Source organism: Pectinophora gossypiella, chromosome 8 (assembly GCF_024362695.1).
Source record: "Pectinophora gossypiella chromosome 8, ilPecGoss1.1, whole genome shotgun sequence".
Taxonomy (NCBI): Eukaryota; Metazoa; Arthropoda; class Insecta; order Lepidoptera; family Gelechiidae; genus Pectinophora; species Pectinophora gossypiella.
The window spans coordinates 7,450,239-7,466,142 of record NC_065411.1 but is presented as its reverse complement, the minus strand read 5'-3'; the positions used below and the strand labels follow the sequence as shown (position 1 = coordinate 7,466,142).

The following is a 15,904-nucleotide window of genomic DNA, read 5'->3' as shown; positions in this document are numbered from 1 at the left end:
GTGGACCGGAATAGTAGAGACCTAAATGAGCGCTTTTCAGCTGCTTTTCGTGTGGTTAACTCGCCAATTTCATTGTTTACTGGGACCTGTGACTGGGACCTAACGTAGGTTATGTTAAGTTTTGGTTCAGTGTCTAACGTTATTCCGAAATAATTATTAAGCTTATAGGTGTACGAATTACTAATATGGGATGCCATGAACGTAACTTATTATAAAATGAACATATAATATTTTATCAATGCTGTTTAAATTTAAAAAAATACCGAGGAGTATTTTCACGTAGGTAAGTTATTTATTTTTCATATTTGACCAGTAGAATTACGTATACCTAATATTCTTATTCTATGCTACAAGTACAATTGAAAACCTAGTACAGAGGAACTTTATTAAAATACAGAGACACAGTAGGTACCTAGTAGGTGCTAGGTTTATAACACTAGGATAATATTAATATAGTACGTAGGACCTAGGTAGGTACCTACCTAATATTATTAGGTACCTACTTATTACGGGCGTAAGTTTAAGTAACACAAGTAAGCAACCCAATAGAAGAAAGAGATTGGAAGAGGCAACGGTCCTTTATGGACGTAGTATTACTCTTTGGGCAAGGGCAAGGGCCAAGTAAGCGCGAAACGCGTACCATACAGGTACCTACCTACCTACCTATGAGCAAATTAGTTCATACATCAACTTTACACTCCACTCGTCCGCAAACTTTACGACAAATGGAGCTCCACGATAGGTAGTAGGTATATTAAAAGGTTAATTATCTTGTGCATCTTGTGCTTCTTGTCCTAAAGATCTATTACCTATCGACTATCATGTAAGGAGATCGTAGGAGTAGTAGTAGGTACCTACCTACCTACTTAGTAAAAGAGAGTGCAACTCTATCCAAGCAAATTTAATGCGCTATTACATTACGCGATTCAACGGGACCGGGCGGTGTAATAAATAATTTATCGGGTAGGCGAGTCCACAATTTCTCCACACTTGATGATGAGTCGCGTTTTGTGATGGGGCTCATTATGGACCTTTCTCCATAAACCCAGCGTAGTGGAGCAGCGTGGTGGACAAACCTAGGCCCTTGTTTACGTTTGGGACCTAGGAAACTAGAACCTACCTAAAAGAAAGAAAGAAAGAAAGAAAGAAACATTTATTATTTTCGGACATCACAGACACAGACAGACAGGTACATTACATTTAACACAGGAAAGAAACCACACGGAAATCAAAGTACACAGACAAAAAAAAAACCTTAAAAAAAAAATACCAAAACAAAAAGAAAAACAAGCCAAATTCATAAAAAATAATAATAATAAAACAAAGCATTCTAAATGTAACGCACTGACGGCCCGATCATCTGCGGTGGAGTCCGGAATAAAAGGACCTCGCTCAGCATAAGTCGCGGCGTGAGCCACGACGCTGGTATTCTGCGGGCCCTGCCGAGTGAGGCCACGGACATCACGGTATATATATGTACATAGATACATACTACTTAAACTTACTTACTTACTTACATATAATTATTTAGCATTACAAAATTATAACAATTACAATAAATACACATTAATACGATTTACCATAAACATAAAAATATCATAAAATAATACGAACAAATAGATATGGGTCATCAGTAAATAAATAGGTGTGTGTATGTGAGTGTGTTCGTGCGTTGCACCGGTCGGCCGCAGGAGACAGACAGAGTACTTAATCATGTTGTTATTGTGTCGATCTCCAGTCACCCGCCGCCGCCGGGAAGGCACGTTAGGTACCTGCGATAATTACGCATTCGCTTTTTAAATGTTGTTGGTGAATAATAAAATAAAATAGTAACATACCTACTTGACTTCATATGGGTTCATAAATATTATAAACGTAAAACTCCAAACACCAATTCGGGTTCTAGGTAGGTACCTATATTTATAGGTACATGTCACTTTCATGAACCTACTTCACGCTGTTCTTCTGGTTAGTTTGTTCGATCCGTTTGGTAGAGTCATATTCACTTCACTTATGAAAGAACAGGAAGTACTTCTATCCTCCTTAGAGTAGGTAGGTAGGTATCAGATAACCTACTACCTACTGCTTTAAAGAATTTGCGTCTTAAATAATTATTATTGTAAACAAAACTGCATTGCGTGTTACTTTAACATTGTAACAGCTAGGTATTACCTAACACAACATCACGCTTATCCCCGTGTCCCCGAAGGTACCTACCTAGGCAGAGATGTGTAGTATTAACTGTACGTTAATATAAGTATAACCCACTCCTCGCCAGCTGTTTTAACATTGTAGTACAGAAATAACTATTTTTTGGAAACTTTTCGATTATCCCGGTAAGTGCACTAGGTCCGTCCTTTTCAAGTAGGTACCTACCCAAATATCTATCCCTACATTTTGGTATATGTGTCAATTCTTATTTAATAACGGTTTAGGCGTGAAAAGTTGACAATACATAATTATTAATTAATTTCGCATTTATACTATTAATATGAATGCATAGGTGTGCCTAATCAATCTACCTAACATGTTTTTTACTTTACACATTGAGAGAAGTAGGCAACCTCTTTAAAGGGTAAAAACCCTCCAGAAGTAGGCATAGGTACCTTATCTAGTGCACGTAATACACAGTTACTCTTATTTTCGGTCTGTGGAATGGAAGTCCGTCACTGGAAAGTACCTACTTAGGTAAGTAGGTAGATACTCAGTCTCAACACTCAAATCCATTGATTTACTATATGTATACCACTAATGTAGTGTGTTACTCTTTCTACTCGTAAGTATCTAAGCCTTTGTCGCGCTCTACCCAGAGCGGTTGCAGGCAGGTATAGGTAATAGACTTCCTTTCACTTTTATAATATTTAGTAGTTGAACTTTTGTTATATTATATGTGTACTTTATTTAAAAAATGCGTTTTATCGTATGGGATTCATTAATTGTCGTTTGACCAACAAAAGTAAAAAACAACTATTAAGATAATATCAAGTCGTACAATACATGGGTGTACAGTCATGAGCAATATCATACCCACTTTAGAATCCTGTCGCACTATCATATTTGTCATTTAATGAGACTTATGGTTAAAATTGTCAAAAAAGTTAATGTGACAAGGTTTCAAAATGTATAAGTACATATTAATACTCGTGACCGTACATTAACCGGACTCGTGAATTAATTACACTGACGACGATGAAATACAGAACTGTCATGAGGCAAATCTATAATAATATATAGGGCCTGTGTCCTCTACACCTACCTACTATCTGATAGCCTATGAACTTATCTGACAGATAATAAGTAGGTATATACTACTGTTAGTAGTTACGCATAGAGCTCTATTATGATATTAAAGGGTTATCTTGTGCATCTTGTGCTTCTTGTCCTGCGGGGCAAAATATCTAATATCGACTATCATGCAAGGAGATCGCAGGAGTAGTTGTAGGTACTTAGTAAAAGAGAATACTACTCAGTTAAGTACTTATTCTTACAAGAAAGTGATGAAATAGTTCCTAACTTATGTAAATATGAGGGACTTTCCCGGCTACGTTCCCCAAAAATAATATAGATGGCGCTGTAAAAAAATCCATTATAAAATCAGTTTGCCATTATAAAATTACTAAGTAAACTAATAACCTTTTTTTAAAATACTAATACAATAACTACTAATTAAACTGATTTGTCAGTAAAGTTGTCTTTCCATTTTCAATCGACGATTTTATCGGGAAGTGTAATAAATAGATCATTAGTGGGCAAGGCCACCATATCGCCATATATAATTTACTAGCTTTTGCCCGCGACTTCGTCCGCGTGACGTGTTATAAAAGAGAGATCTTTGTGTGTGTGGGAGTGCATATCAAATTTCAAGCATCTAACTTATGCAGTTTAGATTTTTTCATACAAATGTTTGGTCCCGCTAACTCCCGTTTCCGTGGGAATTTTGCAATATCCTGTTGCAACTAAGCTTTAGTTAATTAAAGTACCTGCATGCCAAGCGTCTAACTTAGCGGTTTAGATTTTTCATACAAAAGGATTTTCCCGCTAATTCCCGTTCCTGTGGGAATTCCGGGAATTCCTTTCTTAGTGCACCTCTACGGTACCTAAGCTACGTCCCTTCCTTTCAAGTGCCTACGTCAGTCAGTCAGTTTCTCCTTTTATATATTTAGAAGATAACTGCGATGCATTGGACCCAATGGATTGTGCAATAATAATAAGCCCTGAAGCGACGCTGAATGCTTTAAATCGTTATAACCGTGAAATCGTTCTATTATTAGCTTGTAAAGTTTTAAACATTGTAGGTACCTAAGTATCTAGTTGATATTAAACTTTGCTGTGTTTGATTACTTATGCATGTTATTGTAGAAATCCAATAAACTAGTATAAAATTAATAACAATTTGAAAATTATTTATATAAAATAATAAAACAGAGGTTTTGTGTTAATAATAGTTCTTTATTTATGGACGACAATAGTTCGAAAATATTATCAGTTTCGACTTAAAAACAACTCTAAGCTAAGCTCTATTAGGTAGGTAGAACGCTCGAGCCAAATTCTGGTCTCAATTAGTCTCAACATTTCGCTTTTTGAAACTTTCATCCATATTTTCACTAAGTACCTACCTAGGTATCTAAGTTAAGTTCATATGAAATCAACATACATGTGTAAATGTACAGAAGATAATTTTAACAATCAGATAAATACAGTATCACGGCCTGACTTATTCGCATGTCCACTAATTCTTAGAAAGATAACTTATATACATAAATAAACATTTTTATCATGTTATTACTCACGAATTATCAAATTGTACCTAATCATATCTAGTTTATTGTAATAGTACTTTCCCAGTAAAGAGCCGTTGTCTTTGGGATAGAACCCTCGACAAGTCGGAAACCCCCGTCAGATGTGTTGAAGACGAATGTTATTCAAAGGGATAGGTTATAAATACAGTTTAGAGTAGGACTTAACTCAATTGGTTGTTGGTGTTGGTTGACAATACTTAGGTACCTACTTCATATTTTGTTAAGTTGAATAAAATTCTTGTGCGTTTCAAAATTCCGTTCGTACAAAAAAGGTCCACAGGAAGTGTCAAAGGGATATTTTTTGTAAGATAGGTACTGTTCGAATATTTTCAAGTGAGTAACATTATATTGTTGTGAAATGTAACTTCCGGTCAATATTTAAATACTGGTATAGGTACCTATTGTTTTTTTTTATTAGAAGTAACGAGGTACCTAACCGTTTTCGAATAATCTTAGGTATTCCCGCCATTTAGTGAGTGTTTGTTGGTGGAATCAATCTTTTCAATTTGCAATACTACTGCTCACTTTAGAATCGTGAAGAAACTCTTTTCTCGAGTGGGTTGTGAGGTTAATGAGCGACCTCACCAATTGGTGTGACCAGTTAGTGTCATTATGAACTGCTAGAAGCTCTTGAAATGGCTTGTAAATTAGAAACAAAATTAAAACTATAAAAGATGTTTTTTAGTCTCGATTAGCACCACCCATGAGTGACGTGAGTTCGAGGGTATATAATATATGTAAGGCCGGTTTAAAACCATTTAAACTAGTCCGTTTAAAACGAAAAAAACTGTTTAAAACCGACTATGTTTTTCTTAATTATAACTACATTTTCATGATTTTACCGAGGTAGGGATATAACGGAGTACCTTAGATAAACTGTGTAAAGACTTTTAGCGTTACAAGGACGTTCTGAAAAGGCACATGAAACTTTTTTTTTTTTTTTTTTTTTTTTGACGTGACTTATTGTAGATTTGCCGCAGATGGCATTAACTACTTGGCCGGACAAATGGGGAGCGCTGAAGGCTCTCACCCGGTACAACGTTTAAGACAACAGGCCTGAGGGTGCCCAGTTGGGCGCGAACCTCGGCTCAGGGCGTCGTCTGAGAGGAAAAATATTTGAAAGAATTAATCGACCCTAGTGGGTCGATAGCGATAAGCGCTGAATGAGGGAAATCGTCGACCACGCCACGCACATGAAACGGTGCCACATCGAGCCCTCATGCTGGGAGGCGCAAGCAAGCCAGCGCCTTGAGAGAGATGCCTTGTTCAACAAAAGGTGTCTGACTTCGAAAAAGAAAGAAGGTCAGATCTAGACAGAAAACGTGATGATCTGAAAGCCCGACCACCTGCGGCAATCACCTATAATTACGTGGGGGGTGTGCTGACGTGCCCAAAATGTGGGCGCACGTTTTCATATAAAATTGGCTATACGAGCCATCACAGAGCACACCAGAGAGCAGACTTTCCAAGCTCTTGAATGACAACCGTCAATGAATCCGCCAGCTGCTGTCGCTGTGGTCGAAATCAACTGTGAAGCATCATCATCAAGCATACTCTTATTGATAATAATATACTTACTTAACGTGTTTAATTCTGTAGATACTTTTTATTGATATTCTATAAACTAATGAAACGAAACATGACGTCAAGTGAAAAATTGCCCATAATGAAGTTTAAAATATAGTTATTTTATTTTTGTAGGCGAGTTTTCAACGGTTTAAAACGATTTATTTGGGGTTTAAAAAGGCAATATTTGGTTTAAAACGTTTCAAGTCGGTTGTTTTACATCTATACTCCAGGGTAAACCTGCGGATTAGTACTGAAATACCTAACTGAATATAGTTATTGATATTTAACTGCAAATATATGCCATTGTTATGTTAAGCGAATAATGACGTTAAGTTATTGATAATAGGCAGAGCTTTACATAATTCCTTACGCACAATGCATTAGTATGAAGTTTATTACAAAGCGACCCTACAGTTGATCAACAGTTAACGCCGCAACTCGAGTCTGTCTACACGTTACAAAAAGGACTCCAAATAAAAAAAGTCTATAGTTTTAATATCAAAATGTGGCCGATAGTGGTATTACTTATCATATTATGTTTCGTGATTTAAAATGATGATTCCGGTTTCGAAACGGCGCTGGATAAGTGATGGTAATTACAAGGACTTTTTTGCTTCTTTTACCCTTCTTTTGTGACTTTTATATACTTACAAGGAAAATGCCGTGCAACTAGAACTAGGCTTTCAAATAAGTTTCTAGTTCAGTTTATTAATAGTTTATTGCACTTAGAACCTACTAGAGTTTCTAAAAATAGATTACTTTAAACCTAGTCAAATGAGATACTTTTAACGAAACGTCAAAACGAAAATTTTTTGGAGTTTGTATGGATATACTGTCCTGTGACGTCATCAATAAAAGCGGTCAAACGTCGTACTCATTTGTTACTTACTTCATAAATAAATTTCGAAAATAGGTCGTAAAGTAAAATAATTTTTGATCATCTTACTTAGAAGAGTTTCTATTTCTAAATTAGATTTTTATAATTTATATTTGACCCAGTCAAATATCCTATTGCCTACTCAGGTATTTATTATTGTAAGTACAATTTTTAGACCTGAGTCTTCTAGGTGAAATGCAGATCATAACAATAACTATAACAAACTAAAGCAAAGGAAATTCACTAACACAGTAGGTTTGACCATTATAGACGGCGATACGGCTCACCACCTATCGCGTTGGTCTAACAGAAAGGTTGGTCGGTGAGGTGTGGGTACTTAATTCATCTTGCGATGGATGTACAATATACATCTGACTACCCCGGTTGGAATATAGTTGTGAGCTTATGTTATGTTGTGGAAATTCATCCAGTGGTTCTCGGTATTAGTCCGAAAATACATAGGATAGACTTCCCTTTATACTGGCTACTAAACTTGATGATACTCGTATTTTAATGTGTTAGTTTATCGCAATAAACGCACTACCGTGGGATGTTATCTCTAACGATTCGAATTGTTCAATGTAATACATAATTTTATATTATGTACCTACTTAGCTACTTAGGTTCATTGTTATGGTCGCATTGCGAAGTTTGACTAAACGTAGGAACTTGAAATTTGGAAGGGACGTAGCTTAGGTACCGGAGAGATGCACTAAGAAACGAATTCCCGAAATTCCCACGGGAACGGGAGTTAGCGGGAAGAAACATTTGTATAAACGAAACCGCGTAAGATAAATGTTTTCAATCTAGCATGTATGCATACCTTAGTAAATATAAAGTTTAGTTATGGCTGTATTTTGAAAAATGGGAGTTAGCGGGAAATAAAAATTGTATAAAAAAATTTAAACTGCATAATTTAGATGCTTGAAATTTGATATGCACTCCCACACACACAAAGTTCTCTCTTTTATAACACGCCACGCGGACGCAGTCGCGGGCAAAAGCTAGTATAATATAAATTACTTTTGATTAGGTGTTTTATATGAGTGACGGTTATTAGATGCGTGACTGGAAAGTAAACTATGCTCATTCTTAGGTTTCAAAAGCGATCTGAAAATAGCCTTAACTACTTGGCGGGCCATTGGGGAGTGCTTAAAGCTCACAAAGGCTCTCTTCTTTACAAGTTGTTTTATCTTAAGCATGGAACATAGACCATTTGAAATAAGTACCACTTTATTTACTCGTCTTTTTTAATACTATACCATAAAGACACAAAGGAGGTAGGTAAACAAGCTCGCTCCTATTGGTGTCCCTTCTATATATTTTTATTTTTATTCTATGTCCAACAAAATAGGTCTCGTTCGATGTTGTAGAGTAACACAGCAATGTACAAATAGTTATAACTTTTGTTTTGATTTGCTGCGCACGCACTCAGCTACGTACCTACATGGCATTCTTGGTTTCTCATTACATATCGAGGTTTTAAACTTATCCTAACCACAGATTAATAATCCTAAGGGACACCTGGAACAGCGTGACTCTGTCCAGTCTGTGTTTAATTGTCTCTAATACCAAAGCGTGGCTCAAATGAACCTGATATCTTACGAGCGTGAGTTGGGTTGTGTGTTTGTATTCTACCGGGTTTTTATACTTTTTTACTGAGTACAATTTCACGGAATAGGGAGTGCTTTATCTCATATTCTCATGGCGACTGATAATAATGCAGACAGTTGTAATACTTATCTATTATTTTATGAAAAAATATTTTATAACCGAGAAATCTGAAAGTGTAATTCATAAGTAATCCTGTCTACCGGTCTTATAGTAAAAATTTGCAAATTAGTGTAACCTACCTACTCCATAAAGCAGTGAATCATAATGTTATTCTAATACCCTATTCGTTTGTTTTTAGAATTTTCTTTTGTTTTGTGTTAATATTTTAGTTTATAAAACGCCAGTCGGCCGTCTTTTATTATTTCAATAAAGCTAATGTTATGTAGGTAATTCTTATGTATATTGCTTTTTTTTTTCAGAAAATGGACGTTAGCAATAGAAAAGTGCAGTATTTGGTCGCATTGTCCGGTAAGATTATTTTTACTTCTAAGTATTACAGATTTATGAGGGGAGTGTTAATTGTAGAGTCGAAAAACGAAGTCGGCCTGTATGTATTATTTCATAACTATGAAATATAAAGATTTTATAAAATTATAAGTATTAAAACTGGTCGCTAAGGTACTCATTTCAGATCTCATTTTATATTTAAACAAAAGAAAAATCTGTCAGAGAAACAAATGAATAGGTATTGAAGAAGTAGGTAACCTTAGGTATTATACCTACTTCAAACTAGTTCCCACAGTAAGTATATCGACTTCCCATAATCCCGTCAATAATAATAACAATAATAATAGCCGAAGTATGGAGTATATTCATATAGTCGGTAAATGTGTTTATACCAGTAGCCTACTCTTTCAACCTGAGCTTTCGGCAGACTTCTCTTTATCAGACTGTCTTTATTGTTTTGCTTCTATCTATAATAAACTGTGAAAATGTAAGCTGAACTTATATCTTAAACAGAGGGTTGAAAAGGCCAAATCGATTCATCAATTTTCAGCAATTTATCTAAATCAACAATATTGTTATTTGACATTGCTTCTATGCTGTTCTGGGAGCATATAAAAAACATAGAACACGTTCAGCTGCTTCTCTTCCCGGGCATGTCGTAAAAACCGACAGAGGGATTGTGTCCTCTAACATGATGGACTAATGTTATGGGCGATAGGTTGATCCCTTATCACCAAAAGGTTCATCATATCCATCTTTGGACTTCGTATCAACAGTGGCTGCAAGTTGTCTTTGATTACTTGTGGCTCTGCCCACCCCATTAGGGATTACGGGCGTGAGTTTATGTATGTATGTATGTATGTTATTTGACATTTGTTTGCATTGAATTGAATGCTTCGTTGCGGACTTTTTAACCCCCCTGGTATCAAACATCGTCTCCCGCACGACTAATTGTAACTCTCCTATTTCTCTTTGTTTGACGTAATAAAATAAATAAATAAATACTTATCAGGCCGCACAAGGGCTCATTTATTATTTCTCGAAATTTTAGTGTCGACGTGTGCGCTGACAATGGGCCTTTGTTCAACATGGGCTACACCAGTGAACCCAAAGTTAATGGGCAATGAAACCGACGTGGATATGGATAAGGTCAGTATGACGTTATGATAGTCGTCTTCTGCGATGTATGGACATCTTTGCCACCAAATCAGATGGCACAATTTCGAGATTTAAATTAGTATATTTCCAATAAAAAAGCGTCGCATTTCAGTGAAATATAACTAAATACTATATACTAACAAATTTTGTTTTGTTTTTTGACACTTTGTGATTGTTTTTTAATGTTGTGTTTATGTGCAATATAACTTTTTGTATTGTACAATAAAAATAAAACACAGTGCACAAACAGAATTGCTTCGATATGGTCTTTTTAACACCTCAGTAAACGTATGAGGTTTGATGATTACGGTGATAAAATGTTTCAGCATTTTAATAATCTTCAGATGAATGTTTAAAGTATTTGTTTTCTTTTGATTGTAGGACAAAATAGCGTGGATGCTAAGTATGGGCCCACCTGGGTATATGCTGGGCAGTTTGGCTACAGGAATTATCATGGACAAGATCGGAAGACGTGCTACTCTGCTTTGGAGTTCCTTGCCGTATGGAGTAGCTATGGTAATTTTAAATAAACAAAACGTTAAAATAACGTATAATATTCTCACGCCTGTGACCTCTGAAAGGAGTAATCCAAAGATAACTTCCACCAATCTTGATAAGAAGTCAAAATGCGTTAGGATTTTTACGATATGCCAGGGCACAGATCATTATAAGACTCTTGTGTTTTACATTGATTAGATCGTTTCTAAACTTGCAGATAATAGTCGCGACGGCGGTGAAATTCTGGCTGCTCTACATAGTATTTTTTTTATGGCAATTTGGCACTGGAATGTTGGGTAACGTAAGTTTTTTTTTACTTTATCAATACCAACAAGTACAAAGGCACATTGATACTAACAAAGTGTTTAGTTATTTTTTTTTTCTAGGAACTAGAATTACTTTTGTCAGCGTAAATAAAAGAAACTCTTGTTAATTTGATAACCCGACTGGGTGTTAAAATGTGAATTAAGAACTCCTACCTCGCAAAAAATGCCATTCTATACTTACCCAAGTAAGCATTTTTCATGTTGACGAAGCAAAGCCGTGCAGAATACGAGAACATCATCGGTCAAGTAATGACTCCATTGGAGGCAAAATTACAATCTAAATATATAAAAGGAGAAACTGACTGACTGACATATCAACGCACAGCCTAAACGGCTAAACGTAGGCACTTGAAATTTGGAAGGGACGTAGCTTAGGCACCGTAGAGGTGCACTAAGAAAGGAATTCCCGAAATACCCACGGGAACGGGAATTAGCGGGAAAAAATCCTTTTGTATGAAAAATATCTCTCTTTTATAACACGCCACGCGGACGAAGTCGCGGGCAAAAGCTAGTTCACTCTAAATTTTAAAGCTGGGCTCTTGTGTGGAGCTCCTTTCAGATTGATCGACCTTTGCCAAGTTCCATGACCCCCTTGTATGACGAGACGTTGGGCTTTTTTATCTGGTCTATTGTAACTTCGTTTTGGTCTTCTTCTACACCGTTTACCCTCTATCTTGCCCTCTAATACCATTTGTATCAAATGATCATGGCGCACTAGGTGTCCAAATATTTTACCTAATCTGTTTTCAATTGTAGTCAGTAAACTTCTCTTCTCTTGTACTATTTTCAGAACTTCTTCATTGGTTTAGAATTACAACAAATAAACAAAGAAACATCACCATCTTTTGTTCCCAGGTCATGACACTATACTTCACAGAGATATCCGACAAGGACATACGAGGAACCTTATCGTTACTAACCAAAATAGCATTCAACTTCGGAAGTCTCCTGATGATGTGCATCGGTCCCTTTCTCTCTTATGAAACCCTGAATATGTTGCTGCTTTTCTTACCGGTGTTGTATTTAGTAGTCTGTTGGTGGATACCTGAATCTCCATATCATTATTTGAAGGATGGAAGAGTGGATGCTGCTAGAAAAGTGCTGATTAAATTACGGGGATATAAAGATGAGAAGGTGAGTCTTATTTATGTATAAGTTCTTTAAGCACGTTAAGCCGTGAATCCTGGCTATTATTAACTTATTTACATGAGAGATGTCACGGTACAATAAACACCCTGATAGTATATTTGATAAAGTCGGTTATCGACTGCGTTTATTCTTACGTGTGTACAACCCTAGCACAGATCGACCGCACAGAATTGACCTCAGAAATACATAAGAAAATACCTATTGTGTCAAAAAAATATACCTTCAAATGAATCTCATACCTACCTACTTTTACAATGAATTAATTTATGAAATATTGCAGGTCCTGAATGATGAGCTTCTCCAAATGAAGCAGCATGTCAACAGTGAGATGAGCCGGTCCACCTCGCCTAAAGAACTTTTCACCGGTCGACAGTATCGGAAGGCGATCGTTATTGCTGTTGGTATGAATACGTTATTTTAAAATAAACATAGAATTCGTTCAGCTGCTTTTGGGCACGTCGTAAACGCTGAATTTTCCACTCCACTTTAAATTTTCCACTCTGTAGCCGTTTAGAAAGTATGAGCTGTGCAATGCCGTCGATGCTGTTGTGGATAGAGCGTTGAATGTTGGTGGTAGTTTGGTTAGGTTTGGTTATACACGGAATCATCGTATTTTCGGGACAATCAGGTTAAATCTACATTGCAGGTAGGTGTCCCGAAAATAAGATGATTCAGTGTTACGGAAGGCTCGAGAAGACGTTGGGCCCGGGTACACTTACCTATTTACTGAAGTATTATGTATATTGACATTGACACGAGCCATAACCCTGCTGGCCGTAACCCTGACACCAAGGTCGATGATTGACCTTACAACCCATAACAAGAAGACCTCAAACCGAAAATACGCACGATCAAGTTTTTCTCCTTTTACCGGTTTCAGGACTAAAAATAACGCAGATAATGACAGGCGCTGTGACCATCCAGCAGTACCTCGGGCTGATCATGGAAGAAAGTGCCATCAATATGGGACGGGCTACACTAATGATCATTTTTGGATCTGTCAAATTTCTTGTCAGTAAGTATAATTTATAATATTAATCCCAAACTTAGGTACTTACTCCGGGTCTGAGCCTAAACAGCAATATCATAAAAAGCATTTGAGAATAAGCGATATATGTATTTGTATGCTGTTGTGTAGATTTTCATTGGGGCTGTAAAGATAACACAATACTTCTTCTTACTTACATTTACCAAACTAAAAGCTTGATAATCCTCGAATAATGAATCAAATCTCTTTCCAGGTATAATGCCGTCAGTCCTAGCAGACAAGGTTGGCCGTCGTCCTTTACTTATCTACTCCTACTTGGGTACCGGCATCTCCCTAGCCACCGTTGGCATGTACTTCTTCTTAATGGACGTAATTCGCATCGAAAAGAACATTCTCAGCCCTTATGGCATCGTCACCTTCATTGGCATCGTTTCAGCAAACATTATTTCCACTATCGGATTCAACTCTCTCGTTATGCTTATCCCTGGAGAGATCTTCCCTATGAATGTCAAAGCTGCAGCCTTGACTTCTTTGAGCATTTTCGCGGGATTTCTCAGTTTCATAGTAGCGAGGAGTTACCAACCATTAAAAGACTCTATAGGACTTTGTGGGGTGTTTTGGATCTTCGCTACAATAGCGTTTGGAGGTGCAGTATTTTCCATGTTATTCGTTCCTGAAACTAAGGGAAAAAGTCTGAAAGAAATACAGGTACAGTTACAGGGTGATATGTACGATGCAGTAGAAGCAGCTGCTAAGTTGAATCATGTTGAAAACGGTGCTGATATTGCAAGTGAAAGCAAAGAAATGGAGGTGTTAAATAAGAAAAACAATGATTCTTAATAGTAGTCTTATGTGCTCTATAAACCTCAATATGTACTGAATATTATGTAGGTAGTCGTACTTATTTGTAGGTCATCAAAACCACATTTTCATTCGTCTCATTATAATTTTAAATGGCAGATTATGATAAAATTTGTGAATAGCAAATATTGTTTCAAAAGGTCGATGCTTAAAAGCTGTAATCTCATGTTATAATTACTTGTCTCGATCTTTAAACGTTTCTTTTTAATATTTATTTTTATTTCACGTATTTTCATAAAAGTAGGTGCTTAGGTAAGTCTCGAAACAGAACAATTTTTTATCAGTTTTAGAAATGTAAAGAAAGACTGAGCTACTTAGGTAGGTATAAAAAATATGTTTTTAACGTAACCTATTGTAGGTTTCCCTCAGATGTCATTAACTTGGAACTTGGTAGTTGTTTTTTTTGTTTGTCTCGAAAAGTTAATATGTATTTATATTTTATTTTGCTGCTTAACAATAAATTGTGTAGTTTTATTGACGCTAAGTTAGGTATTTCTTAAACAGGTTGTTGCATTTGTAAGATCAAATCTATTATTATAATTTTATAAATAAAAGAGTCATTAAATATAAAAGCTTTTATTCAAATTATTAACTATTTCTAACTAAGAAATTTGTACCTGAGTGAACATATGTCGCCAAAAAGTCGCCAGTATGTCGGTATTCTACAGACTGCACTTCGGGGAGTGTGCCCGCGATCTACACGAGCTCACTCCACCATCATCTTTTATCTTCGGACTTCCAGACGCACGGCATGGTTCCATCCCTTGGAATGCCCAAAGCGCTTCGCATCATATTCATTATGCGTGTATCGTATGTAGGGAGTGGAATCCTCTGCCGTCTTCTGTATTACCGAATGCGTATAACCCGGGTGCTTTCAAGGCCATGTTACGCAGAATCATGGTCTGAATCATCCCCCACAGTTTTCGTTAAGATATTACCAAAACCCTGTATAATTTAACAGACATAAATGTCGGATATCGTTTGGGGATCTGACTATAGTAACTAACATACATCTTTATCTCTACCTGTGTTGATTGTGATATTCGTTTGGAACTTGGCTAAGGCCCTTATACACTGGCTATACAGGTTGTGAGAAGCTGCAGTAATTTTAGGCGGATGAGACGTTCGTAATGTAAAAAATGACGATTCAAAGTGTAACTATGTTACCTACTGAATAAAGATATTTTTGAATTTGAATTTGAGAGAGTGCCCAATGGGAAAGAGGGGCTTGCCCTTGTAGATAGGTAATCAAGATAAATTCATCAACCTAAAGATACCCCTCAGTTGGTTTTTATGACATATTCAAGATGATTTAAGCAGCTGAATGCATTGTGTGGTTTTTTAATAAAAAGTATCCAGTAGGTAGGCACGGTTTCGCGCAGATCAATTTATTACAACGTGATCATAGATCGTGATATGGATTTGAAAACAACCTTGTTCCTGTAACTAGAGAGTAGTTATGAGTTTTACAACTACGTGGAAATGACAAGAAGTCATCTAGCATTCCGCCCGTGTGCTGCTGACTTACTTATATTTTTCGATGTGATTTATTATTGTACTACTTAGATATTCCGAAAATCTCAAGTCTCTTACAAACAATTCCTTCCTTCAAGTCCTT

At 36.4% G+C, this 15,904-nt stretch overlaps 1 protein-coding gene across 4 annotated transcripts; it reads left to right on the top strand.

The window, feature by feature from the left end:
- Positions 1-72: 72 nt before the first annotated feature.
- LOC126368906 (facilitated trehalose transporter Tret1-2 homolog) lies at positions 73-14,833 on the top strand. Of its 4 annotated transcripts, none has more exons than XM_050013140.1 (9): positions 73-279; positions 9,279-9,327; positions 10,358-10,455; positions 10,846-10,980; positions 11,180-11,263; positions 12,144-12,422; positions 12,718-12,838; positions 13,318-13,452; positions 13,679-14,833. In XM_050013140.1, the coding sequence occupies exons 2-9, from the start codon at positions 9,282-9,284 to the stop codon at positions 14,263-14,265; spliced, it is 1,485 nt and encodes a 494-aa protein (XP_049869097.1). In that variant the 5' UTR covers positions 73-279; positions 9,279-9,281; the 3' UTR covers positions 14,266-14,833. The 4 variants fall into 4 exon arrangements, with proteins under 4 accessions (XP_049869097.1, XP_049869096.1, XP_049869098.1 ...); XM_050013139.1 differs by having other exon boundaries at positions 73-283; positions 13,679-14,832; XM_050013141.1 differs by lacking the exon at positions 73-279 and adding an exon at positions 5,023-5,132.
- The last annotated feature ends 1,071 nt before the right edge of the window (positions 14,834-15,904 follow it).